This window comes from Xenopus laevis, chromosome 7L (assembly GCF_017654675.1).
Source record: "Xenopus laevis strain J_2021 chromosome 7L, Xenopus_laevis_v10.1, whole genome shotgun sequence".
Lineage (NCBI taxonomy): Eukaryota > Metazoa > Chordata > Amphibia > Anura > Pipidae > Xenopus > Xenopus laevis.
In genome coordinates this window covers 130,277,905-130,302,771 of record NC_054383.1, presented here as the reverse complement: position 1 = coordinate 130,302,771, position 24,867 = coordinate 130,277,905, and the positions used below count along the sequence as shown (strand labels likewise).

The window sequence follows — 24,867 nt, the reverse complement described above, 5'->3', positions numbered from 1 at the left end:
TCGAAGTATTTTTCATTCGAATCCTTCACTCGAGCTTAGTGAATCTGCCCCATAATGTATCTAAAATTTCATATATATATATATATATATATATATATATATATATATATATATATATATATAATATATATATATATATATATATATATATATATATATATATATGTGTGTGTTTGTAAAAAAAAAAATAGCCAATCACTACTCTGGAGTGCATAAAAGTTGAAAGATAACTTTGGCACAGATGAATGCAGGTATCAGTCCATTATATAGTCATTCCATTATAACATTTTCTTTTTTTTTTATGTTACTGTTCCTTTAACTGACTGGAGGAACACAAATGTTTCTTTTTAATCTGTAAGAATGTAGTTTATAAAAATCATGACAGAATTCCTTTAAGAAATAACATTTTCGATTTTGGAGTGCATTATTTGCAGTGTAAACTAAAAACAGGTATAGGATCCATTATCCAGAAACGTCCTATCCAGATAGCTCAGAAACACAGTATGACCATCTTCCATGGAATATTTCAAAAATGGGATTTGCTTTTTCTCTGTAATAATAAAACAGTAGCTTGTACTTGATCCCAAATAAGATAAAATTAATCCTTATTGGAGGCAAAACCAGACTTAAACTATGTAGAATCCTAGGTCCCAAGCATTCTGGAAAACCTGTACATGGTTAGAGCTGAACCTGGCGTTTGACATCCTTTATTTGAATCCTTATGTTTATACTTACCTTTAAATTGAATGGTAATTTGTTTATCACAGGAAGAATTTCCAAACCTGTTGTGAGCAATACATCGATATTCCCCTGAGTTTTTTCCAGCATTTTCTAGTGTTAGAATTGGCTGTGTTTGAGTTGTGAAAGGCAAGTCATTCTTCAGCCATGTGAAGTGAGTTACATTGGGGCTGCTGCTTGAGAAACTACACTTTAATTCAACACTTCCATCTTGTTTTTCATACTTTATGAGTTGGACTTCCTTAGGAGCAACTACAAAGACAGAAAATAATAGAGAGCAGGGTATAACATGAAATGGAACATTCAACAGTTCAGTTTTGAAGGAATATTGACTGTTAATGCAAAACAATATCCTTGTTAACTAGTGACAGTACAGGTATGGGATCCCTTACCCGGAAACTAGTTATCCAGAAAGCTCAGAATTACAGAAAGGCAGTCTCCCATAGACTCCATTGTAATCAAATAATCCAAAAATGATTTCCTTTTTCTCTGTAATAATAAAACAGTAGCTTGTACTTGATCCCAACTAAGATATAATTAATCCTTATTGGAAGCAAATTTAATTGGGCTTATTTAATGTTTACATGATTTTCTAACAAAACAGGCACTGAAAGTGGGAAGGGGGGTGGCGTCCGGAAGGTCATCAAAAGCGGTGGAGCCAGAAGATAGGTTAAAACAGATAAACTTTAATGTAATCCTTAAAATTGACAGTACAAGCAGGCAGGGTGAGTGTAGCTTGACGCGTTTCGTGACCAATACGTCACTTCATCAGAAGCTCAAGCACCTCCCCGTGAAACAACAACTTTATAGACAACACCAATAAAAGAATGAATTCACCAATTAAAAGATCACGTTATTGCATATAAGCTATAATATAGATAAAGATATAAGTTGTATTGAAAATATATAACGATCATAATAATAATGATGGTAATAATAATTATTAATTAATTACAGGGAATGGTCCAGACATTAGAGTTTTATTTGGCCAATAAAATTAATATGGATGTGAAAAATAATATGCTAAACTCAAATCCAAATTAGTTCTGGAAAATAGGGTCCTAAACCATATATTAAATAATTGTAAATTAAATTAAATTTGACCAAATCAATTTAAATCAAAAAAGGGGCCCACCAAACTAATAGTAGTAATAACTGATAATAATATGGTAATAGTAAGTGCAGTGAGAGAGACATTGGCCGAATCGATGTTATATAATATATGGGATCCTCAAAGAAGATAACAAAGTATACATATTTGAAAATGTTGCAACTCCCAAGGGAATGTAAATGTCTTATCAGTTACTGGTAACAAAATAGATACAAAAATGAAAACCTGAACAGTTAAGCTAAAGATAAGAAACAAAATCACAACACAAGAAAAAGCCAAGGAACAGATACGAACCACCAATGAAACACATATGTATAGGAGACTAATAGCTTTTACGACAGGATGTTCTTGAGAGCACATAAGAACAGGGAAAGATCGACACGAGCACAATTAGGTAGGGAACTCGAACTATAATGTTAGCCAAAAGTAATAATAGTAGTCATGATGGTAATTAATTAGAAAAATAAAAAATAAAAAATAAGTAATTTGGGCATCTATCTTAGTCCACAAAACAATTTAGTTCCCATTCTCTGTTTAATCCTTTTGGTGCAACCGTGCATAATTTATAGATCCAGAAGGCCTCCTTCCTCAGAAGTAAGGTCTCCGTTTCTCCCTTACGGACCCCCGGAACAACTCTATCTATGACCTGAAAATAAAGGCATAAATTGCCATTATGATGTTCCAATAGGTGTTTAGCAACTGCAGAACTGTGATCACGCCGTGACACACAACCCAAATGTTCAGAAATGCGTTTCCGAATGGGTCTTATGGTTTTTCCTATATACTGCAGGCCACACTGACACGTAATGAGATAGATAACATTTTTGGTTCCACAATTAGCATAGAAATCTATTTTGAACCTGCGGGGGCCATTGTTACCTACAAAGTCCTTAGATGTTTTCATATATGTGCAAGCTCCACAGCGAGTAACCCCACACCTGTAACAGCCCTTGACATCTAGCCAGTGTGTGGGTTTCTGTAACCTTGGATCCACAAATAGACTGGGAGATAAAATAGACCCCAAACTAGAGCCTCTCTTATATGTAAATTGTGGACGTGAAGGTAGGATATCCTTAAGATTAGGGTCCAATTTCAAAATTCCCCAATGTTTTTCAATTGTTCTGCGGACCAATGAACTATCATGTGAGTAGGTAGTAATTATGCGAGGGAAACTATCAATCTCGCCTGATGCCTCATCTGGAGGTCTTTCGGGTCTCCGTTTGTTTCGATAATGTCTATTGGATCTTATTGGGTTGTTCACAGTCAGAAGATCCTCGCGGCTTGTACCCACGGCCCTGTCATAAGCTCTCTTGATATCCCAAAAGGGGTAACCCCTCTGGACGAAACGATCCCACAGAAGCATGGCCTGATCATTGAATCAGTCCCATGAGGTACAGATCCTGCGGAGACGCAGGAACTGTCCTACAGGGACCCCCCGTATCACATTGGAAGGATGACAACTGGCCGCATGCAATAGAGTATTGCGTGTGATTGGTTTGCGGTATAAATCAGTAACTACCTTGCCATTGTCAATCGAAAAGGTAATATCCAAAAATGATATATGTGCAGGATTTTGGTCACAAGTAAAGGAAATACCGCAATTTGTGCTATTGCAATATTTTGCAAAAGCCTCCACTGAAGAAACATCACCATCCCATACTAGGATCAGATCGTCAATGTACCTGTAGTACTTAACTATTTGGGTACGGTAAGGGTTGCCTTCACCATAAATGAATAAACGTTCCCACCACCCCATGAAAAGATTGGCATACGAAGGGGCAAACCGAGCACCCATCGCAGCGCCTCTTCTCTGGAGGTAATAGGAACCATTAAACATGAAATAGTTAGTATTCAGGAGATAGTGCAAGGAACGCAAGAGAAAATCGTTCTGTATTTCTGAGTAAAGGTTCGTGTGGTCTAGCCAAAAACAGACAGCTGATGTGCCCAATATATGATCTATGGAGGAATAAAGTGCTGCCACATCCATCGTGACCCACAAAAAGGAAGACTTCCAAGTCGTATTACAAAATTTGTTAATACAATCCGTACTATCTCTGAGGTAGCTGTGTAAGCCCAACACAATCGGAAGCAACAAACGGTCTACATACTCTGACAGGTGTTCATTGAGAGAGCCTATGCCCGACACTATAGGTCGACCCTGTACATTAGATGTACTTTTATGTACTTTGGGCAACCAGTGAAATATAGGAATGCGTGGAGTCGTGCATCCAAGATATACAAATTCTTTTTCATTAAGTATGGACTCACTTTTGGCCCAATCTAGAAGGCCACGGAGGGCAGATCTAAATCTGTTAGTGTTGATCCCCTCTCTTGGTTAGCGGCGATTTCATTTTTTGCTTTACATGATTTTCTAGTAGACTTAAGGGATGAAGATCTAAATTACGATAAGATCCGTTATCTGGAAAATGCCAGGTCCCAAGCATTCTGGATAACAGGTCCCATACCTGTACTTGAAAGTATTCCTTACATTAAGAATGCACCGAATCTAGGACTCGGCTCGGGATAGGGCCAGGATTCTGTCTTTTTCAGTCTTTTCAGATATGGAGTCAAATCCTTGTGGCTGGCTGAACCAAATTCAAATCCTAATTAGCATATGCAAATTAGGGTCGGGAAGGGAAATAACATGACTTTTTCTCACAAAACAAGGAAGTAAGGGGTAGGGTAGGGTGGTAGGGTTTTTTTTTACTTTTGGATTGAATTCTCCTTTAATCATTAATTGGTCCCCATCCAATCATTTAATCATTATTATTGATCATCAGTCACAATCACTGCCATTACTGTAAATAGCAACATGTGGGGCTTTTTGACAGGGACAATATACTGTACCTCCATTGTTTAATATGAGTGCCATGGACAGGGCTTGTGCTTAACCTACTTTTTGCCTATTGTTTTATATAGGAAACATATATGGTTCTTGTTATTTCTAGCACTAAACTGAGTGGATCCCAGAGAGTCTGGGTGCTAAACTGTCAGCCTGCAGTCCAACCTGTCACCCACTGAAAACTTTTGGTGCAACTTTTTGGTGCAATATGACAAAGGAGACCCAAATTGAGTAGCTCAAATTTGATCCTATCAGGCAAGAACGGGACAACATTTTACTTTCAAAACGTAGGGGCCTATTTATCACGCTGTGTAAAAAGTGAAGTAAAACATTACCGGTAGGGATGTAGCGAACGTCGGAAAAAAAGTTCGCGAACATATTCGCGAACTTGCGCAAAAACGCGAGCGGTTCGCGAACGGTTCGCGAACCCCATAGACTTCAATGGGAAGGCGAACTTTAACATCTAGAAAAGACATTTCTGGCCAGAAAAATGATTTTAAAGTTGTTTAAAGGGTGCAACGACCTGGACAGTGGCATGCCAGAGGGGGATCAAGGGCAAAAATGTATCTGAAAAATCTGCCTGTGTGTGCTTGGAAGAGATAGTGTAGGGGGAGAGCTGTTAGTGATTTCAGGGACAGATGATAGTAAGTTTGCTGGCTAGTAATCTGCTTGATACTGCTCTGTATTGGAGGGACAGAAGTCTGCAGGGATTTGAGGGACATTTTAGCTTAGGTAGCTTTGCTGGCTAGTAATCTACTGTTCTCTTTAAACAACTGCCATACGTTGACCTTGTAGGCATTGTTTGCCCAGTTTTTTTGGACGCAGCCACTGAAGCACAGTTGCCAGAAAAAATATGCCATATAAATGCTGAAAATAGTCATTTTTCGCCATACGTTGACCTTGTAGACATTGTTTGCCCAGTTTTTTTGGACGCAGCCACTGAAGCACAGTTGCCAGAAAAATTATGCCATATAAATGCTGAAAATATAAATTTTTTTGGTTGCAGCCACTGAAGCACAGAGGCCAGAAAAATTACGCCATATAAATGCAGAAAATATGCATTTTTTTGGTCGCAGCCACTGAAGCACAGTTGACAGAAAAATTATGCCATATAAATGCTGAAAATATAAACTTTTTTGGTTGCAGCCACTGAAGCACAGAGGCCAGAAAAATTATGCCATATAAATGCAGAAAACATGCATTTTTTTGGTCGCAGCCACTGAAGCACAGTTGACAGAAAAATTATGCCATATAAATGCTGAAAATATAAATTTTTTTGGTTGCAGCCACTGAAGCACAGAGGCCAGAAAAATTATGCCATATAAATGCAGAAAATATGCATTTTTTTGGTCGCAGCCACTGAAGCACAGTTGCCAGAAAAAATATGCCATATAAATGCTGAAAATAGTCATTTTTTGCCATATACGTTGAGTCAACGTATGGCACAAAATGACTATTTTCAGCATTTATATGGCATATTTTTTCTGGCCTCTGTGCTTCAGTGGCTGCGGCCAAAAAAACTGGGCAAACAATGCCTACAAGGTCAACGTCGTTGACCTTGTAGGCATTGTTTGCCCAGTTTTTTTGGCCGCAGCCACTGAAGCACAGAGGCCAGAAAAAATATGCCATATAAATGCTGAAAATAGTCATTTTTTTGGTCGCAGCCACTGAAGCACAGTTGCCAGAAAAATTATGCCATATAAATGCTGAAAATATAAATTTTTTTGGTTGCAGCCACTGAAGCACAGAGGCCAGAAAAATTATGCCATATAAATGCAGAAAATATGCATTTTTTTGGTTGCAGCCACTGAAGCACAGAGGCCAGAAAAATTATGCCATATAAATGCAGAAAATATGCATTTTTTTGGTTGCAGCCACTGAAGCACAGAGGCCAGAAAAATTATGCCATATAAATGCAGAAAACATGCATTTTTTTGGTCGCAGCCACTGAAGCACAGTTGACAGAAAAATTATGCCATATAAATGCTGAAAATATAAATTTTTTTGGTTGCAGCCACTGAAGCACAGAGGCCAGAAAAATTATGCCATATAAATGCAGAAAATATGCATTTTTTTGGTTGCAGCCACTGAAGCACAGAGGCCAGAAAAATTATGCCATATAAATGCAGAAAATATGCATTTTTTTGGATGCAGCCACTGAAGCACAGTTGCCAGAAAAAATATGCCATATAAATGCTGAAAATAGTCATTTTTTGCCATACGTTGACCTTGTAGACATTGTTTGCCCAGTTTTTTTGGTTGCAGCCACTGAAGCACAGAGGCCAGAAAAAATTAAACCAGTAGGGTTTGCACCCTAGTTTGTAACGGTGGCGGAGGGAGGAGGAGGACGCTAAAGGACAGCTGTGTGTGGAGTCATGAGGCTTGAAGAGAAGGACAGCTGCATAGAAGTCAGAACAAGTCTTCCGGCGTGCAGTAACCCTCCGAGATCCACCCCTCATTCATTTTAATAAAGGTCAGGTAATCGACACTTTTGTGACCTAGGCGAGTTCTCTTCTCAGTTACAATCCCTCCTGCTGCACTGAAGGTCCTTTCTGAGAGCACACTTGAGGCTGGGCAAGACAAGAGGTTCATGGCAAATTGTGACAGCTCTGGCCACAGATCAAGCCTGCGCACCCAGTAGTCCAGGGGTTCATCGCTCCTCAGAGTGTCGATATCTGCAGTTAATGCCAGGTAGTCCGCTACCTGCCGGTCGAGGCGTTCTTTGAGGGTGGATCCAGAAGGGTTGTGGCGCTGCCTTGGACAGAAAAACATTTGCATGTCTGACGTTACAGACTGGCCAAAGGGCTTTGTCCTTGCAGGTGTGCTCGTGGCAGGATTACTGGCACCTCTGCCCCTGGAATGTTGATGAGTTCCTGAAGTGACATCACCCTTAAAAGCATTGTACAACATGTTTTGCAGGCTGGTTTGTAAATGCCGCATCTTTTCGGACTTGTGGTATGTTGGTAACATTTCTGACACTTTATGCTTGTACCGAGGGTCTAGTAGCGTTGCGACCCAGTACAGGTCCTTCTCCTTAAGCCTCTTGATACGGGGGTCCTTCAACAGGCATGACAGCATGAAAGACCCCATTCTCACAAGGTTGGATGCAGAGCTATCCATCTCCGCTTCCTCATTATCAAGGACTGCATCATCCACGGTCTCCTCCCCCCAGCCACGTACAAGACCAGGGGTCCCCAAAGGTCACCACTAGCCCCCTGGGAAGCCTGCTCCTGTTGGTCCTCCTCCTCCTCCTCCACAAAGCCACCTTCCTCCTCTGACTCCACTTCTGGCACCTCTCCCTGCGTTGCAGCAGGTGCCTGGGTTCGTTCTGGTGATTCCGACCAGAAATCGTGCGCTTCCAGCTCCTCGTCACGCTGGTCTACAGCCTCATCTGTCACTCGTCGCACGGCACGCTCCAGGAAGAAAGCGAAGGGTATTAGGTCGCTGATGGTGCCTTCGGTGCGACTGACCATATTTGTCACCTCTTCAAAAGGTCGCATGAGCCTGCAGGCATCGCGCATAAGCACCCAGTAACGGGGGAAAAAAATCCCCAGCTGTGCAGATCCAGTCCTACCACCCAGTTCAAAAAGGTACTCGTTGACGGCCCTTTGTTGTTGCAGCAGACGTTCCAACATAAGGAGCGTTGAATTCCAGCGAGTCTGGCTGTCAGAAATCAAACGCCTGACTGGCATGTTGTAGCGCTGCTGAATGTCAGCAAGGCGTGCCATGGCTGTGTAGGAACGTCTGAAATGGGCCGACACCTTTCTGGACTGGGTGAGAACGTCCTGGAATCCTGGGTACTTGGAGACAAAACGTTGGACTATTAAATTTAACACATGTGCCATGCAGGGCACATGTGTTAAATTGCCTAGTCTCAACGCTGCCAACAGATTGCTTCCATTGTCACACACCACTTTTCCGATCTGCAGTTGGTGTGGGGTCAGCCACCGATCGGCCTGTGACTGCAGAGATGACAGGAGTACAGATCCGGTATGGTTTTTGCTTTCCAGGCACGTCATCCCCAAGACAGCGTGACAACGGCGTACCTGGCACGTCGAATAGCCTAGGGGGAGCTGGGGGTGCACAGGTGTGGAGGAGGAGAAGGAGGACCCAGCAGCAGAGTAAGAAGAAGAAGAAGACGAGGTAGAGAGCGATGGAGGAGTAGAGGTGGTGGCAGAACCGCGTGCAATCCGTGGCGGTGACACCAACTCCACTGTTGTTGTTGAGCTACCCATTCCCTGCTTCCCAGCCATTACCAAGTTCACCCAGTGGGCAGTGTAGGTGACATACCTGCCCTGACCATGCTTGGAGGACCATGCGTCAGTAGTCATATGGACCTTTGGCCCAACACTAAGTGACAGAGATGCGGTAACTTGGCTCTGCACATGTTGGTACAGGTGTGGTATTCCCTTTTTAGAAAAAAAATTGCGGCTGGGTACCTTCCACTGCGGTGTCCCAATTGCTACAAATTTGCGGAAGGCCTCAGAGTCCACCAGCTGGTATGGTAAAAGCTGGCGGGCTAAGAGTGCAGACAAGCCAGCTGTCAGACGCCGGGCAAGGGGGTGACAGTCAGACATTGGCTTCTTACGCTCAAACATGGCCTTCACAGAAACTTGGCTGGTGGCAGATGACTGGGAATGGGAACAGGTGGTCAAGGTGGAAGGCGGAGTGGAGGGTGGTTCAGACGGGTCAAGGAGAGCAGAGGTAGAGCAGTAAGATGCTGGACCAGAAGGAGTGTGGCTTTTAGTTTGCCTGTTGCCTTTGAGGTGTTGCTCCCAAAGTGCTTTGTGCTTGCCGCTCATGTGCCTTCGCATAGAAGTTGTACCTATGTGGCTGTTGGGCTTACCAAGGCTCAGTTTCTGACTGCACTCATTGCAAATTACAATGCTTTTGTCAGAGGCACACACATTAAAAAAATCCCACACTGCTGACTTTTTGGAAGTGTGCGATCTGGCGGTAACAGTAGAAGTTGGCGGAGTTGGCGGTATTGGCGGCAATGGCGGGTGCGTTGGCCGGCTGAACACAGGTGCCGATACATGTTGTTGCCCTACTGATCCCTGCGGGCTGTCCTCCCTGCTTCTTCTAAGTCTTATTCTCCTACTGCCTCTCTGACTCTCCGTCTCTCCATCTGAACTACCCTCCTCTTGCTCTCTTCTACTAGGCACCCACAAAACATCAATCTCCTCATCATCATTCTCCTCAGATGCATCAATTTCTTCTGACACATCACAGAAGGAAGCAGCAGCGGGGACCTCCTCCTCATCACTCATTATGTCCATCTCTATCGTGTTCTCTGCCAGAATTAAATCTGGTGTAAGGTCCTCATCTCCTTCATCTTCTTCTGGCAATAATGGTTGCGCATTACTCAGTTCAAGAAACTCATGGGAAAATAACTCCTCTGACCCCAGTGAAGAAGGGGCACCGGTGGTGGAGGAAGTGTTACGTGGGGTGGCCATAGCAGTGGAGGATGAGGAGGATGTTGTGGTAAAGTTAGAAACGGTAGAGGATGGGGTGTGCTGTGTAAGCCAGTCAACTACCTCTTCAGCATTTTGGGAGTTCAGGGTCATTGGCTTTTTAAAACTGGGCAATTTGCTAGGGCCACAGGATTGCATAGCAGCACGGCCCCTAGCACGGCCTCTGCGTGGCGGCCTGCCTTTGCCTGGCATTATTTTTAAAAAAACAACAACAACAACAAAAACTCAGTTGGTTTTTCTGGAAACGATAATACACACAGCTAGATGGCGGGTTGAAGAAAACACTGTGCAAATAATGCCTACAAAGTCAACGTATACACTACTACAGCGGTGGATACGGATTACGTAAAATATATTATGGCTGCTTGAAAAAAGTGACTCCGGTGTTTTTTCTGGAGACGGTAATATTATGGATATTTAGACAGAATGTGAACAAGGTCACACAGCTCGATGGCGGGTTGAAGAAAACAGTGTGCAAATAATGCCTACAGGGCAAATAATGCCTAAAAGGTCAACTTATACACTACTACAGCGGTAGTAAAATAAAAAAAAGTAAAATAAAAAAAAATGAATATTAAAAAAAAAAATTAAAGTTGGTGCTGCTGAACTACTAGGAGCAGCAGATTAGCACACCAGTCCCACTCCCCAACACTGCTAGACTAATAGCACTGGGCTCTTATAGTAGTAGTAGTAGTAGTAGTAGTAAAACAACAAAAAAATAAATAAAAGCAGTCCTTACAAGGACTACTGTTATTGCAGCAGTCAGCAGATGAGATCAGAAGCAGGACAGCTGCCCACTGCAGCTACATACAGAGCACTGCAGTAGAAGGTAGATTACTAGCCAGCAAAGCTACCTAAGCTTAAATGTCCCTCAAACCCCTGCAGACTTCTGTCCCTCCAATAACAGAGCAGTATCAAAACGATTACTAGCCAGCAAACTTTCAACTGTCCCTGAAATCACTAACAGGCAGCAGCTCTCTCCCTACACTATCTCTTCAGCACACACAGGCAGAGTGAAAAAACGCTGCAGGGCTTCGGTTTTTATAGGGAAGGGGAGTGGTCCAGGGGAGAGCTTCCTGATTGGCTGCCATGTACCTGCTGGTCTGGGGTGAGAGGGCAAAAAAAAGCGCCAACAATGGCGAACCCAAAATGGCGAACGTCGCGCGACGTTCGCGAACTTCCGGCGAGCGCGAACACCCGATGTTCGCGCGAACAAGTTCGCCGGCGAACAGTTCGCGACATCTCTAATTACCGGTTATGTTGCTCATAGCAACCAATCAGATCTTTGCTTTTGTTTTCTGTTGAGATCAAATAGCTGATTGGTTGTTCTTGCAACATCACCGCTAATGTTTCACTACAATTTTACACAACATGATAAATAGGCCCCTAAATCAGTTGGTTTCCAAATGGTTAAAGAGTATTGTTAAAAAAAAAAGAGCTGATGCAACACAGTCCAATTCAAATGATATTTTTCACAAAATACTGGAATTTCTCAGTTTTGGGTTTCCCGATAACGGATTTGCCGCCGGTGAATACATTCGCGAAACCGCTGGCATAAAAAAAAAATGGACGCCGGCGTCAAAAACTAGACTCCGGCACCGTTTTGCAAATTTTGTGGAAAATTCACAATTTTTTTGGCGAAGAAAAACGCCCGAAATTCGCCCATCACTAGTTATATTTACAGATAACTTTTAAATCAGGGGAAATGTGCAATGAATGTATATTGGAAAGTTAGCTACAATTATATCTACATTATTTCATTTCATTATACAAAAACAAGACGAACTGTGGGACATAACTGTGAATAGTGTTTTCTTGTTTATTTGTTGCAGTTGCTTATCCTGTTGTCATTGTTCTTATATAGGTTATAACGTTTATTTTAATTTATTGTTATTTTAAGAGGATATCATCTGCAGGAAGAGGAAGGACTTTGACCATTTTGACAGTGGTTAGGATAGAGAGTAGGGAGCAGGAGCCCATGTTCCACCAGACAGACATCCACCATTGCAAAAGTGTTACCAAGGCTTTATTCTGACCCTGTTGATTATATTGTTGGTTAAATAAATAAAGTTCTACTTGTGTAATAGAATTTTTCCAACTCAGTAGAGGGCACCTTTAATTCTATTGACAATAATACATACACATAATGTTGAGTGGAGTTGCTTGGTGGCTGGTTTGCCCATTTGGGTAAGCGACTGAACACTGTATTTCAGTTCTATCATCCTCATATGTAGGAGAATAATTAATTTCAGATAAAGCTTCCCATGTCCCTCCTGAGAGATGTTGTTGTCCTGTCCTAACAGGATGTCCTCTCTTGTTCCAATGGAGAGTTGGAGGATCAGAGCCACAGGAATGTTCTACTGAGCATCTAATAATGACTGGGGTTCCTTCAGCCATTTCTCCTGGTCCTTGAAGATTTATATTATTAGGGACATCTGAGTAATTAAAATACAGGTTAATTATTAATATTTTTTTGAAAGGGACAAATAAATAATGTAACTTCAAATATATTCAGCAAAAATCATTGAAATCATTTCACCCTACACAGATTTATCCAGATGGATTGCTTTGACATTGATAACTAACAAAGAAGAAAACATGTGAATTATATCATGTTAGTTGATAAAATATATCATAAAAAACAACAAAAAACATAGAAGAAAAACATTTTTAACAACATTTTCCCGCCAACATTTTGAAATGGAGCTCACGGTAAAGCCTCTCCTTGTCCTCAACTTTGTCTCAAATAAATCTCCATTCACCCCTCTTTATGGGGCCGATTCACTAACTTCGAGTGAAGGATTCGAAGTAAAAAAACTTCGAATTTCGAAGTGTTTTTTGGGCTACTTCGACCATCGAATGGGCTACTTCGACCTTCGAATCGAAGGATTCAAACTAAAAATCGTTCGACCATTCGATAGTCGAAGTACTGTCTCTTTAAGAAAAAACTTCGACCCCCTAGTTCGCCATCTAAAAGCTACCGAACTCAATGTTAGCCTATGGGGAAGGTCCCCATAGGCTTGGCTAACTTTTTTTGATCGAAGGATATTCCTTCGATCGGTGGATTAAAATCCTTCGAATCGTTCGATTCAAAGGATTTAATCATTCGATCGAAGGATTATTCCTTCGATCGTTCGATCGCACTATTTGCGCTAAAATCCTTCGACTTCGATTTTCGAAGGATTTTAATTCACAGTCGAATATCGAGGGTTAATTAACCCTCGAAATTCGACCCTATGTGAATCGGCCCCCAAGTGTCAGTATAAGGGGCTCATTAGGGGAAAATCTAAAGGTTTTTTTTTTACTATAAAAAATTTTTAGTGGAAAAATAACTTGAGATTTATTATACTGTGAGGATGGAAAAAGTCAGAATCTGAAAATCTGGTATCTCTGAGATTGTATATAAGTAAATGGGAGAGGCCCATATCCTTTTTGAAAGTTTCTGTGGTCTGCAATGAAATTAGCCTAAAAATCTGACTATTTCAGACTTTTCAAAATGATAACAATTTTGGCTTTTCTGAAAAAACTCAGAAAAAAAACGTACAATTTGGGTTTTTGCTCGATTTTATCGAGTTTGTCCCAGATCCAATTAAATCATGCTTTTTTATTAATAAATAAGGTCTAATTGTGGATTCTAGGGTCCAATAGTGGATTAGACTTTTTTTTATTTAAATATAAATATTAACACTGGAAACCAAACTGAAATCTTGGGCCACTGTGCCTGTTCCCAGTTGAGGTTCAGGATGGGAATGGCCAATAATGCAGGTGTGGGGCTGCAGTTCTGGATGTGCTATAGGCCACAGCTATGTTGAGGATCTGTGCAAAGTAAAAAAATTACCAGGGAATTTTACTTCCCCTTTAAAAGGAGAGCACACCTAATAGAAATAAATCATGTGGTACTGCATTCATATTCTGAGAAATTAACTCAAATTTTAGGTGATAAAGCAGGTGTTCTCCCATATTGACTTTTAAAAAAGATAGCAAAACTTTATTAGTAAAATTATTATTACAATGGCAGATCGACAGGTTCAGGAAGAGCTTAAAACAAATTCCGAAACCATGTAATTGAAATGCTGTGCATAAAAGACAACATCTGTCTGTTTAAAAACTCTTACACATGGGCATTGTAGGCTGCCTCCTTCCTGCGATGTCCTATGCCTTCTGAATGGCGCATCGAGTGCTTTTACCGTCACTCATCGTCCAAACCTGCACTCACACCTCCGTCCTGTACCCTCCCTTCTCAGCCGTCAGTCATGCTTACGCTGACTGTCGGCTGAAAACAGAGATCTCAAGCCTGAGGGCTGAAGGCTGAAGGCGGAAGTCGGAAGACTGAGGACGGAAGACTCAGGGCGGAAGGCTGAGGGCGGAGTTAGCATGACTAACGGCTGAGAAGGGAGGGTACAGGACGGAGGTGTGAGTGCAGATTTGGACAATGAGTGATGGTGAAAGCACTCGATGTGCCATTCAGAAGGCATAGGACATCGCAGGAAGGACGGGTATTTAGCTGCAGGATGTTCTAAAATGCTTTATGTACAGCACAGCTGTCGTGAAGTCCACACTCTGTCTCCCCACCCACCCAGTCTCCACACAGGCCAGCCAGCGAAGCGGGGGCAAAACATGCCGACACAGCAGCAGCAGCAGTCTCTCTCCTCTCCAGGGAGCTGCACTGCAATCAGAGGGAATGAGGTGCCTGCCGCGGTGGGTGTGGTGACGTTTACAGAGCTGTGCCGCCCAGAGCCGGGCCAACCCGGCCAGGCACGGCGCCGGCTTAGTGCGAGCTCAATCGCGCATGCGCGAAACGCACGCATGTGCAAGACTACGCGCCGGCACGCAAGCGCATTTGAAACAAATTACCAGCGCCAGTCAGGGAGACACAGGACCAGACATGGGGTAGACGACAGAGCAGGTACGTGCCTGGCGCCCCCTCAGCTTTGCGCCCTAGGCACGTGCCTACTCTGCCTACCCCTAGTTCCGGCCCTGGTGCCGCCTCCTAGTCAGTTAGTCGGTCTGTGGCCACTGGGAGGTTAGGGATCGGCTCGCTCCCTATTCTCCTTCAGGTATTTTTTCGGAATTTGATGCGGGCCAATTTAAAATGGATCGCGTGCCGCCGTTGGCCCGTAGTTTGGACACCCCTGCTTTAGATGTACAGTACCTGTCTCATTTAAAAATAGTTTAGCAGGTATGGACTATGATTGGCTTACTTACCTGTGACACTAATGTGCACTGTTCTAGCATTTGGGTCAATTACATTTTCATCATCTACTCCTGGGTAGTAATCATTTTCATCTTCTCTTCTCACATTGGATATATGCAGAGTGCAGCTGTTTGGTGCATTTAGCACAAGTTTTGTGCGGGATCTGTAATCAGCCGAGACTTTCCTACTGTCCTGACTGTCAAATACCCTAATATAATTGATATTATTATACAGATACCAAATCACATTGGGAGGCCGCTGACTTGCTGGACGAGTATAAGAACAGGGGATCTCTACACAGGAACCTTTCAATGCTTGGATTCTCCGTGGAAAGGAGAATGACCAGCGTTGTCCTAAAGTCCCTGTACATTGAAAAAAAATAAAACAAATAATCAATGTGTAGGTTATAGGTAAGCGATACAGGTATGGGATCTGTTAATCCAAAACCCCTTATCCAGATAGCTCTAAATTACAGAAAGATACAGAAACATAGACTCCATTTTATCCAAAAAGTGATTTCCTTTTTCTGTGTAATAATAAAACAGCAGCTTGTACTTGATCCCAACTAAGATATAATTAATCCTTATTGGAAGCAAAACCAGCCTATTGGGTTTATTTCATGTTTACATGATTTTCTAGTAGACTTAACGTATGAAGATCTGCATTACAGAAAAATCCATTATCTGGAAAGCCCCAGCTTCTGAGAATTCTGGATAACAGGTCCCATACCTGTAATGTAATTTCTGAACCACTGAGTTTCATAATTTATTACCTGGTATCAGAATGAGTATTAAAACCCTCATAATGGTGGTAAAAAAGTTCCTTGTCATCATCAGACTCCTGCCGGGGGAATGTCACTTATGTTGAAGAAAATAAGAGGTGATTAGCTCTATGTGTTGGTGCTGATTCACGTATATATGTTCTTGTTATGTACTACTATAGGGAACGGCACGTCTCAATGTTTCAGTGAATATTAGTGGACATGCTTTTTTATTTCTTTTTCTGCTTGTTCTCTGTGGCTAGATATATTTTCTTCTTGCTTATATCAGTACAGAGTTAACCATGTTGGAGATCTAATAAACAGAATTCTGCAGGATAAGGAACTTATGACAGGTGAGACCTTGGATCCACTGCACTGCAATGTGATGTAGGTGATATTCTTGGGAAGCATATGCAGAGAGATTTTCCTACAAAGCAACCACTATTAGGGTTAGGGTTAACCTGAGTGCTGTTAAAGGGGAAGGAAACCTAGGTGGCGCAAAAACCCTCCCCCCCTCCAGTGTGTTGCCCACCCTCCCTCCTCCCCCCTGGCCTACCCCGCCCGCTGGGCAAATGCCCCTAACTTGTTACTTACCCTTCTGCGCAGGTCCAGTCCAGGGAGTTCACAGACGACATCTTCTTCCATGCGATCGTCTTCCTGCTGTGAGTGGCGTTTTAGCGCATGCGCAGTAGATCGCGCATGTGCAGTAGATCGTACCGGCGAAATGATCCTACTGCGCATGCGCCGTTCAAAGCAGGAAGAAAATCGCGTAGAAGAAGATGTCGTCTGTGAAGTCCCTGGACTGGACCTGCGCAGAAGGGTAAGTAACAAGTTAGCGGCATTTGCCCAGCGGGACGAGTAGGCCAGGGGGGAGGAGGGAGGATGGGCAACAAACGGGAGGGGGGGTGGAGGTTTGCGCCGACTAGGTTTCCTTCCCCTTTAACTGTGGCCCTAAAACATTTGCAGTAATTTGCAGGCAAGCATTTGTGGCGAGGCAGAATAATAGGGGCGGTATTCCGGCTAGCTGCTTATCGGGGAGCACCGATCCCCAGCGCTCCGGTGCAGGCTCACATGTGTGCTCGCACTGGAGTGGAATATACGGGCAGGCGCTAGGACCGCACAGCCTTGGGGCGCCCGCCCACTAATCTGGCCCTGGTCATTTACTCACTCACTGCATCGGCCTCTACTAAAACAAATGTCTGGGAAAAGAAACAGGGAAGCTGCCTGTGTGAGAGATTTCGAATAACTACAAGGGGTCTGTTTTTGTCCCTCCAAAATCCCTCATCGAGTTAAATTGATTCGTGCATCGAAAAAATCCGGACTGCTGGGTTAATACACACAGGAGAATCCGTGCCGATCCACCGTTCCGACACGCAAACCAAGCTGCAATTAAGACGCCGCCACAATCCACCTCAAAGGGCAGTAACCGGCAAAAAGGCAGCCTATATATAATCAAGGATTTCCCTGTGCGTATCGCCCGGTAAGTGCAACAGCCCGCAGGGTCAAACCTAAGTTCCGTGCGTTACTTCACCATTACAGCTTTTCACTTTGTAGATTGAAGACACAACGATCCCCTCACCTTACGAAATGCGCCAATCACTTCTCTGACACGCACACTATCAAGAGATCCGTATGTGAGTAAAATAAATAGCGCATATTTCAATTTATAGAGGGTGATACACCATATACTGTATTCTATATCTAGGCATTCGGAAATCCATTCATTTATTATCAGCACACTGAATATTTGAAACATCTACTAAAACAGAGACTTATGAGCAGGGTCAGACTGGGCCGGCGGGACAACGGGAAAAAACCCGGTGGGCCCTGGCGTTGGTGGGCCCCTCCGTCCCAGACCAAGTCCCTGTCACTACTGGCCTGAAATGCCTCCTCCTGGCTCGATCTGATTTGGTAGAGATTACGCTCGAGCACGGGGGGTTATGGGGCCCAGAAGGGGCTTTGGGCGGTGGTTGGAGGGGGCCCCTAAGACAGCAGCTCCAATGGGCCTCTGGCTCCCCAGTCCGACCCTGCTTATGAGATGTTATCAATGTTAAAGGCACATTTTTCTATGACAGATGCTGTCACAAATAAAACCAAAGAGCCAATGAAACAATTTCTAACTATATAACAGAATTACGGTGCTTAGCAGAGAGCTGCCAGTTTGGAGAGTTCCTAAATGACCTATTGTGAGACAGATCAGTGTGCGATATCAAGGATGAGACCTTCTCATTGAGTCCAACTCAATACCAGCAGCTGCGTAGGACAAGGCCTTGGCTGCAGAAACGACACTGTGACAAATATATTCTACAGCGACCAGTGGGCACAACATAACGTCCAATCAGGGAGTCAGACAGCCATATCATATCCAACGTGTCATCACTAACGGCCCTGAATAAGCTGACATTACAAATGTTTTTCTACATGGCCATCGGTGCGAAATGGAGATTGATTGGCTGCATTTACCATAATAAGCTCAGAATTTATACTGTACATATTTGATACTAATATTCTCCCTCGTTATCAAAGCCAGAGTGAACACTCGGTGACTATAATGTCCCGTCCGTTGAACTCCTGGGAAGATGTGAGTAATGAGTACAACACACAGTGACTTGTTACCCCTAATAATTTCGAACAGTACTCAAAAAAGCATTTTGGGAAGGAACTGCTTCCCTCCAGTAGAAATGAACATCCATGAACCATGTTCTAGCTGGTGGGTCAGTAAAAAAGATCACTGAGGAATATCAACAGATTTTTTTTACGGATAATGTAGGAACTTACATGTGCCCAGGGTTGAACAGGGCTGTTGTAGAGGGGTTACACCTGGTGCAGAGGGCCGTCAGAGAGGGTTGTGTCAGTGGAGGGGGGTGTTGGAGGGGGGTTGTGTCTGGGGCCCCAGTTCAATGCTGTCTGTGCCATATGTTTTATGTCCAAAACTTTAAGCTAAACCTGAACTTATCACAACACAAGGAGTCCTCTGTCAAGTGGAACACATAAATGTGCCAGTTCATAAGCCTATTAATGATTTGAGAATCACAAAAATACACAGTAAATAAAGCTCTTAAACAATATAATGTGTCTCCTGTGAATTAACTCTTATCCACACTAGCTGGCGACAAGGTTTTACAAAACTTGATTTTAGCCTGCAAGCAGCTGTTGGTGGATGAGGCTTCTGCAGATGTCCAGACTATTATCACCCACCAGTTTAGAATTTCAACTGTACCAGGAATATTCCAATACTTTATTAAAAACATCCTATCCAGCATCCCTGGTATTGTGAAATATTTTGCTGCTATACCACAGTCACACTCCCTTCCCATAGACTATTATCCACTGTTACTATAGACACATCTCTCCCTACTATACCTGCTATCCCACAGTCACACTCCCTTCCCAGAGACTATTATCCACTGTTACTATAGGCACCATCTCTCCCTACTATACCTGCTATCCCACAGTCACACTCCCTTCCCAGAGACTATTATCCCACTGTTACTATAGGCACCATCTCTCCCTACTATACCTGCTATCCCACAGTCACACTCCCTTCCCAGAGACTATTATCCACTGTTACTATAGACACCATCTCTCCCTACTATACCTGCTATCCCACAGTCACACTCCCTTCCCAGAGACTATTATCCACTGTTACTATAGGCACCATCTCTCCCTACTATACCTGCTATCCCACAGTCACACTCCCTTCCCAGAGACTATTATCCACTGTTACTATAGGCACCATCTCTCCCTACTATACCTGCTATCCCACAGTCACACTCCCTTCCCAGACACTATTATCCCACTGTTACTATAGGCACCATCTCTCCCTACTATACCTGCTATCCCACAGTCACACTCCCTTCCCAGAGACTATTATCCACTGTTACTATAGGCAGGGCCGCCATTAGAAATCACGGGGCCCCGTACAACAAAATTTTTGGGGCCCCCTGGGCCCCGCCCACACTGACGACCAAGCTCCGCCCCATATCCCGCCCACATCGCAGTTAAAAGACCACACAGACATCAGCGCTAAAAAAGTAACCCCCCCCCCACACAAGTTGTAAAAAGCTATTGATGGTCAGGGCCCCCTTATAAAAAAAATTGGGGCCCCCAAAAAAAAAAATTAAATTTTTTTTTTTTTTAAAAACATTGGTGGCAGGGGCCCCCTGTTAAAAAAAACTTGGGGCCCCAACAAAAAAAAATGTAAAAAAACCTAAAAAATAAACAAACATTGGTGGCAGGGGCCCCCTTCTAAGTTAAAAACAAATTGGGGCCCCAAAAAAAATTTGAAAAAAAATTAATTTTTTTTTGAAAAAAAAAAAAACATTGGCGGCAGGGGCCCCCTTATAAGTTAAAAACAAATTGGGGCCCCAAAAAAAATTTGAAAAAAAATTAATTTTTTTTTGAAAAAAAAAAAAAACATTGGCGGCAGGGGCCCCCTTATAAGTTAAAAACAAATTGGGGCCCCAAAAAAAAAATTTGGAGAAAAAAAAATTTTTTTGAAAAAAAAAAAAATGGTGGCAGGGGCCCCCTTACAAGTTAAAAACAAATTGGGGCCCCAAAAAAAATTTAAAAAATAATAATTTTTTTTTGAAAAAAAAAAAAAACTGGTGGCAGCGGCCCCCTTACAAGTTAAAAAAATTTGGGGCCACCAAAAAGAAAATTAATTTTTTTTTTAAAAAAAAAAACCCAAAAAAAAACAATGGTGGCAAGGGGCCCCTTACGAGTTAAAAAAAAAATTGGGGCCCCAAAAACAAAAGTTTTAAAAAAAAGATTGGTGGCAGGGGCCTATAGAATATTAAAATAATACATTGGTGGCCAGGGGATTAAAACAAAAAAAACACAAACTGGTGTTCAGTAGAATTGAACTCATGGCTTCAGTACTTCAACTTCGCCTCCTTTCGTGACTTCGGGTCTTTTCACCGCTTCAGGACTTCGGCTTCGGCTGTTTTCGTGACTTCGGGTCTTTTCGGCGCTTCGTGACTTCGGCTTTTTCCGTGACTTCGGGTCTTTTCGTCGCATCGGCTTCGGCTTTTCGGCACTTCCGCATTCGGCACTGAAGAGGCAAGACGTACGGCTCGGGCGCTCGTAAGGGGGGCCCGGATCTTCAAAAAAATGCAGCGCTGCCGGGCCCCCCTTCATGCCCGGGCCCGGTACGCTTGTCCCCCCTGTCGCCCCCTGATGGCGGCCCTGACTATAGGCACCATCTCTCCCTACTATACCTGCTATCCCACAGTCACACTCCCTTCCCAGAGACTATTATCCACTGTTACTATAGACACCATCTCTCCATACTATACCTGCTATCCCACAGTCACACTCCCTTCCCAGAGACTATTATCCACTGTTACTATAGGCACCATCTCTCCCTACTATACCTGCTATCCCACAGTCACACTCCCTTCTCAGAGACTATTATCCCCACTGTTACTATAGGCACCATCTCTCCCTACTATACCTGTTATGCCACACTCCCTTCCCAGAGACTATTATCCACTGTTACTATAGGCACCATCTCTCCCTACTATACCTGCTATCCCACAGTCACAGAGACTTCCCAGAGACTATTATCCCACTGTTACTATAGGCACCATCTCTCCCTACTATACCTGCTATCCCACAGCCACACTCCCTTCCCAGAGACTATTATCCCACTGTTACTATAGGCACCATCTCTCCCTACTATACCTGCTATCCCACAGCCACACTCCCTTCCCAGAGACTATTATCCACTGTTACTATAGGCACCATCTCTCCCTACTATACCTGCTATCCCACAGTCACACTCCCTTCCCAGAGACTATTATCCCCACTGTTACTATAGGCACCATCGCTCCCTACTATACCTGTTATGCCACACTCCCTTCCCAGAGACTATTATCCACTGTTACTATAGGCACCATCTCTCCCTACTATACCTGCTATCCCACAGTCACAGAGACTTCCCAGAGACTATTATCCCACTGTTACTATAGGCACCATCTCTCCCTACTATACCTGCTATCCCACAGCCACACTCCCTTCCCAGAGACTATTATCCACTGTAGACACCATCTCTCCCTACTATACCTGATATACTACAGTCACACTCCCTTCCCAGAGACTATTATCCCACTGTTACTATAGACACCATCTCTCCCTACTATACCTGCTATCCTACAGTCACACTCCCTTCCCAGAGACTATTATCCCACTGTTACTATAGACACCATCTCTCCCTACTATACCTGCTATCCTACAGTCACACTCCCTTCCCAGAGACTATTATCCCACTGTTACTATAGACACCATCTCTCCCTACTATACCTGCTATCCTACAGTCACACTCCCTTCCCAGAGACTATTATCCCACTGTTACTATAGACACCATCTCTCCCTACTATACCTGCTATCCCACAGTCACACTCCCTTCCCAGAGACTATTATCCCACTGTTACTATAGACACCATCTCTCCCTACTATACCTGCTATCCCACAGTCACACTCCCTTCCCAGAGACTATTATCCCACTGTTACTATAGGCACCATCTCTCCCTACTATACCTGCTATCCCACAGTCACACTCCCTTCCCAGAGACTTTTATCCCACTGTTACTATAGGCACCATCTCTCCCTACTATACCTGCTATCCCACAGTCACACTCCTTTCCCAGAGACTATTATCCCACTGTTACTATAGACACCATCTCTCCCTACTATACCTGCTATCCCACAGTCACACTCCCTTCCCAGAGACTATTATCCACTGTTACTATAGACACCATCTCTCCCTACTATACCTGATATCCCACAGTCACACTCCCTTCCCAGAGACTATTATCCACTATTACTATAGGCACCATCTCTCCCTACTATACCTGCTATCCCACAGTCACACTCCCTTCCCAGAGACTATTATCCACTGTTACTATAGGCACCATCTCTCCCTGCTATACCTGCTATCCCACAGCCACACTCCTTTCCCATAGACTATTATCCACTGTTACTATAGGCACCATCTCTCCCTACTATACCTGCTATCCCACAGTCACACTCCCTTCCCAGAGACTATTATCCCACTGTTACTATAGACACCATCTCTCCCTACTATACCTGCTATCCCACAGTCACACTCCCTTCCCAGAGACTATTATCCCACTGTTACTATAGTCACCATCTCTCCCTACTATACCTGCTATCCCACAGTCACACTCCCTTCCCAGAGACTATTATCCCACTGTTACTATAGTCACCATCTCTCCCTACTATACCTGCTATCCCACAGTCACACTCCCTTCCCAGAGACTATTATCCACTGTTACTATAGACACCATCTCTCCCTACTATACCTGCTATCCCACAGTCACACTCCCTTCCCAGAGACTATTATCCCACTGTTACTTCTTTGGACCCCACTACAGATGACTCAAAAAATAGAATAATGTGTTGCTTTTGAAAGCAAAAGCCACACATTAACATCACAGTGAGTTCATATAACAAATGGAAAGAATATGTTATGTTATTAATATACAATGCCCTTGCCCTCCAGGTTGTACCAAATGCAGAATTACTGTAGGAGGACAGTAATATAAATCTCTATATTTAAACAAGAGACTACCCAAACAGAAGGAGATACTTACAGAGTTATCACACAGATCCACTGACTGATGTAAACTTTCAGCTTAACACTGCAGCATAATATGGAATTGAGTAATATCCTATTACAAATTTCCTGTATAAAACACACTGTTTTCATCTTCCTTCTTTATATTGTGTAATAAAAAGATCCTTGGGGGGGGGGGGCTTACCTTTGTGCCAGATGATAGCTTGAGAAAGTGCTCTGGATGGTCTATAGCCAGTGCAGCCATAAAAACTGAAAGAGAAGATGGGCAAAACTCAGAAGCACAAACCGAAAAGAGAGAAGATGCAGGAGAAAAGGCAATCACTAACACAAGCCAAGCCAGAACCACTATTCACAAGAAAGAAAGCAGAACACACTCCACACAAGATGGCGCCAACACACGAGCAGAGGAAACAGGCAACACACAACATGATCTCTCAGAAAAGGAGAGAGACCTGGAAGAAGAAACAGAGATCTCAACTTACTTACAGTAGCTTACCTGCCGTCAAAAACAGACATCCAGGAAATGTTGCAGGAGTTCATCTCAACCCTGAAAGAAGAATTAAGAGAGATAAAAAGGGACTTATTAACGTTATCCAACAGAACGGAAGACCTCAAGACTAATCAAAGTAAGCTGATCTCCAATCAAAGGAGCAAACATACAGCTTTACTATCACTTAACACACTATTAAACGAAATACAAAGGCAACTTGAGGGGGGAGAAATAACATACGAATAAGAGGGGTGCCAGAATCTGTTAAAAATTAGGAAATAATACCTGCCCTACTCCAAGTTTTCAATAGTATCCTAAACAGAGACTTATCCACCAATAGCTTGAGGCACGAATAAAGCAACAATTTTTTCACCATAATCGGAGTGCCGCTGAAGTATTTTCTTATCCACCAATAGAACAATTGCCACCTTTTTTTGTATGAAAATGGGTAGGGGACGGGTCAGCGACGTAGGGTGTGTGCCAGTGATGTTGGGGCGGGTCAGTGACATCAGAGGGCTGAGCGGGGTGACATGTCATTACCATGTCATTTACTTTAATGTTCAGTCCAGATTTCCTAATTTGTAAATTTGTACAGGAAATTTTCATCCGGGTAGTCCTTCCAAAAACCGGGCTGTCCGGGTGAAATCTGACTGGTGGA

General features: G+C 43.2%; 2 protein-coding genes across 2 annotated transcripts in view; one reads left to right on the top strand and one right to left on the bottom strand.

Annotated features, from left to right (window-relative positions):
- Nucleotides 1-608: 608 nt before the first annotated feature.
- On the bottom strand, nt 609-24,774 carry LOC121395654 (B-cell receptor CD22-like). The gene is made up of 5 exons (XM_041569730.1): nt 23,904-24,774; nt 16,132-16,216; nt 15,371-15,721; nt 12,307-12,600; nt 609-990 (listed from the first exon to the last, which is right to left on the bottom strand). Exons 2-5 carry the CDS (start codon nt 16,190-16,192, stop codon nt 644-646), a joined length of 1,053 nt encoding a protein of 350 aa, XP_041425664.1. The 5' UTR covers nt 16,193-16,216; nt 23,904-24,774; the 3' UTR covers nt 609-643.
- The window catches only part of LOC108696831 (B-cell receptor CD22), a 56,718-nt gene continuing 48,957 nt past the window's right edge, over nt 17,107-24,867 (top strand). The window contains exon 1 of the mRNA XM_018226488.2: nt 17,107-17,599. The gene's annotated coding sequence lies outside the window, so the exon portion shown is untranslated. The remainder of the gene's footprint in view (nt 17,600-24,867) is intronic.

Bases quoted from the DNA above. Each gene is read 5' to 3' on its own strand.
- LOC121395654 (XM_041569730.1), bottom strand. From the start codon at position 16,192: ATGATGACAAGGAACTTTTTTACCACCATTATGAGGGTTTTAATACTC. The intron at 12,601-15,370 runs GTAAGTAAGCCA...TTAATTACTCAG, and splicing joins AGTGCACATTAGTGTCACAG to ATGTCCCTAATAATATAAAT. The intron at 991-12,306 runs GTATGTATTATT...CTGTCTTTGTAG, and splicing joins AACTCCACTCAACATTATGT to TTGCTCCTAAGGAAGTCCAA.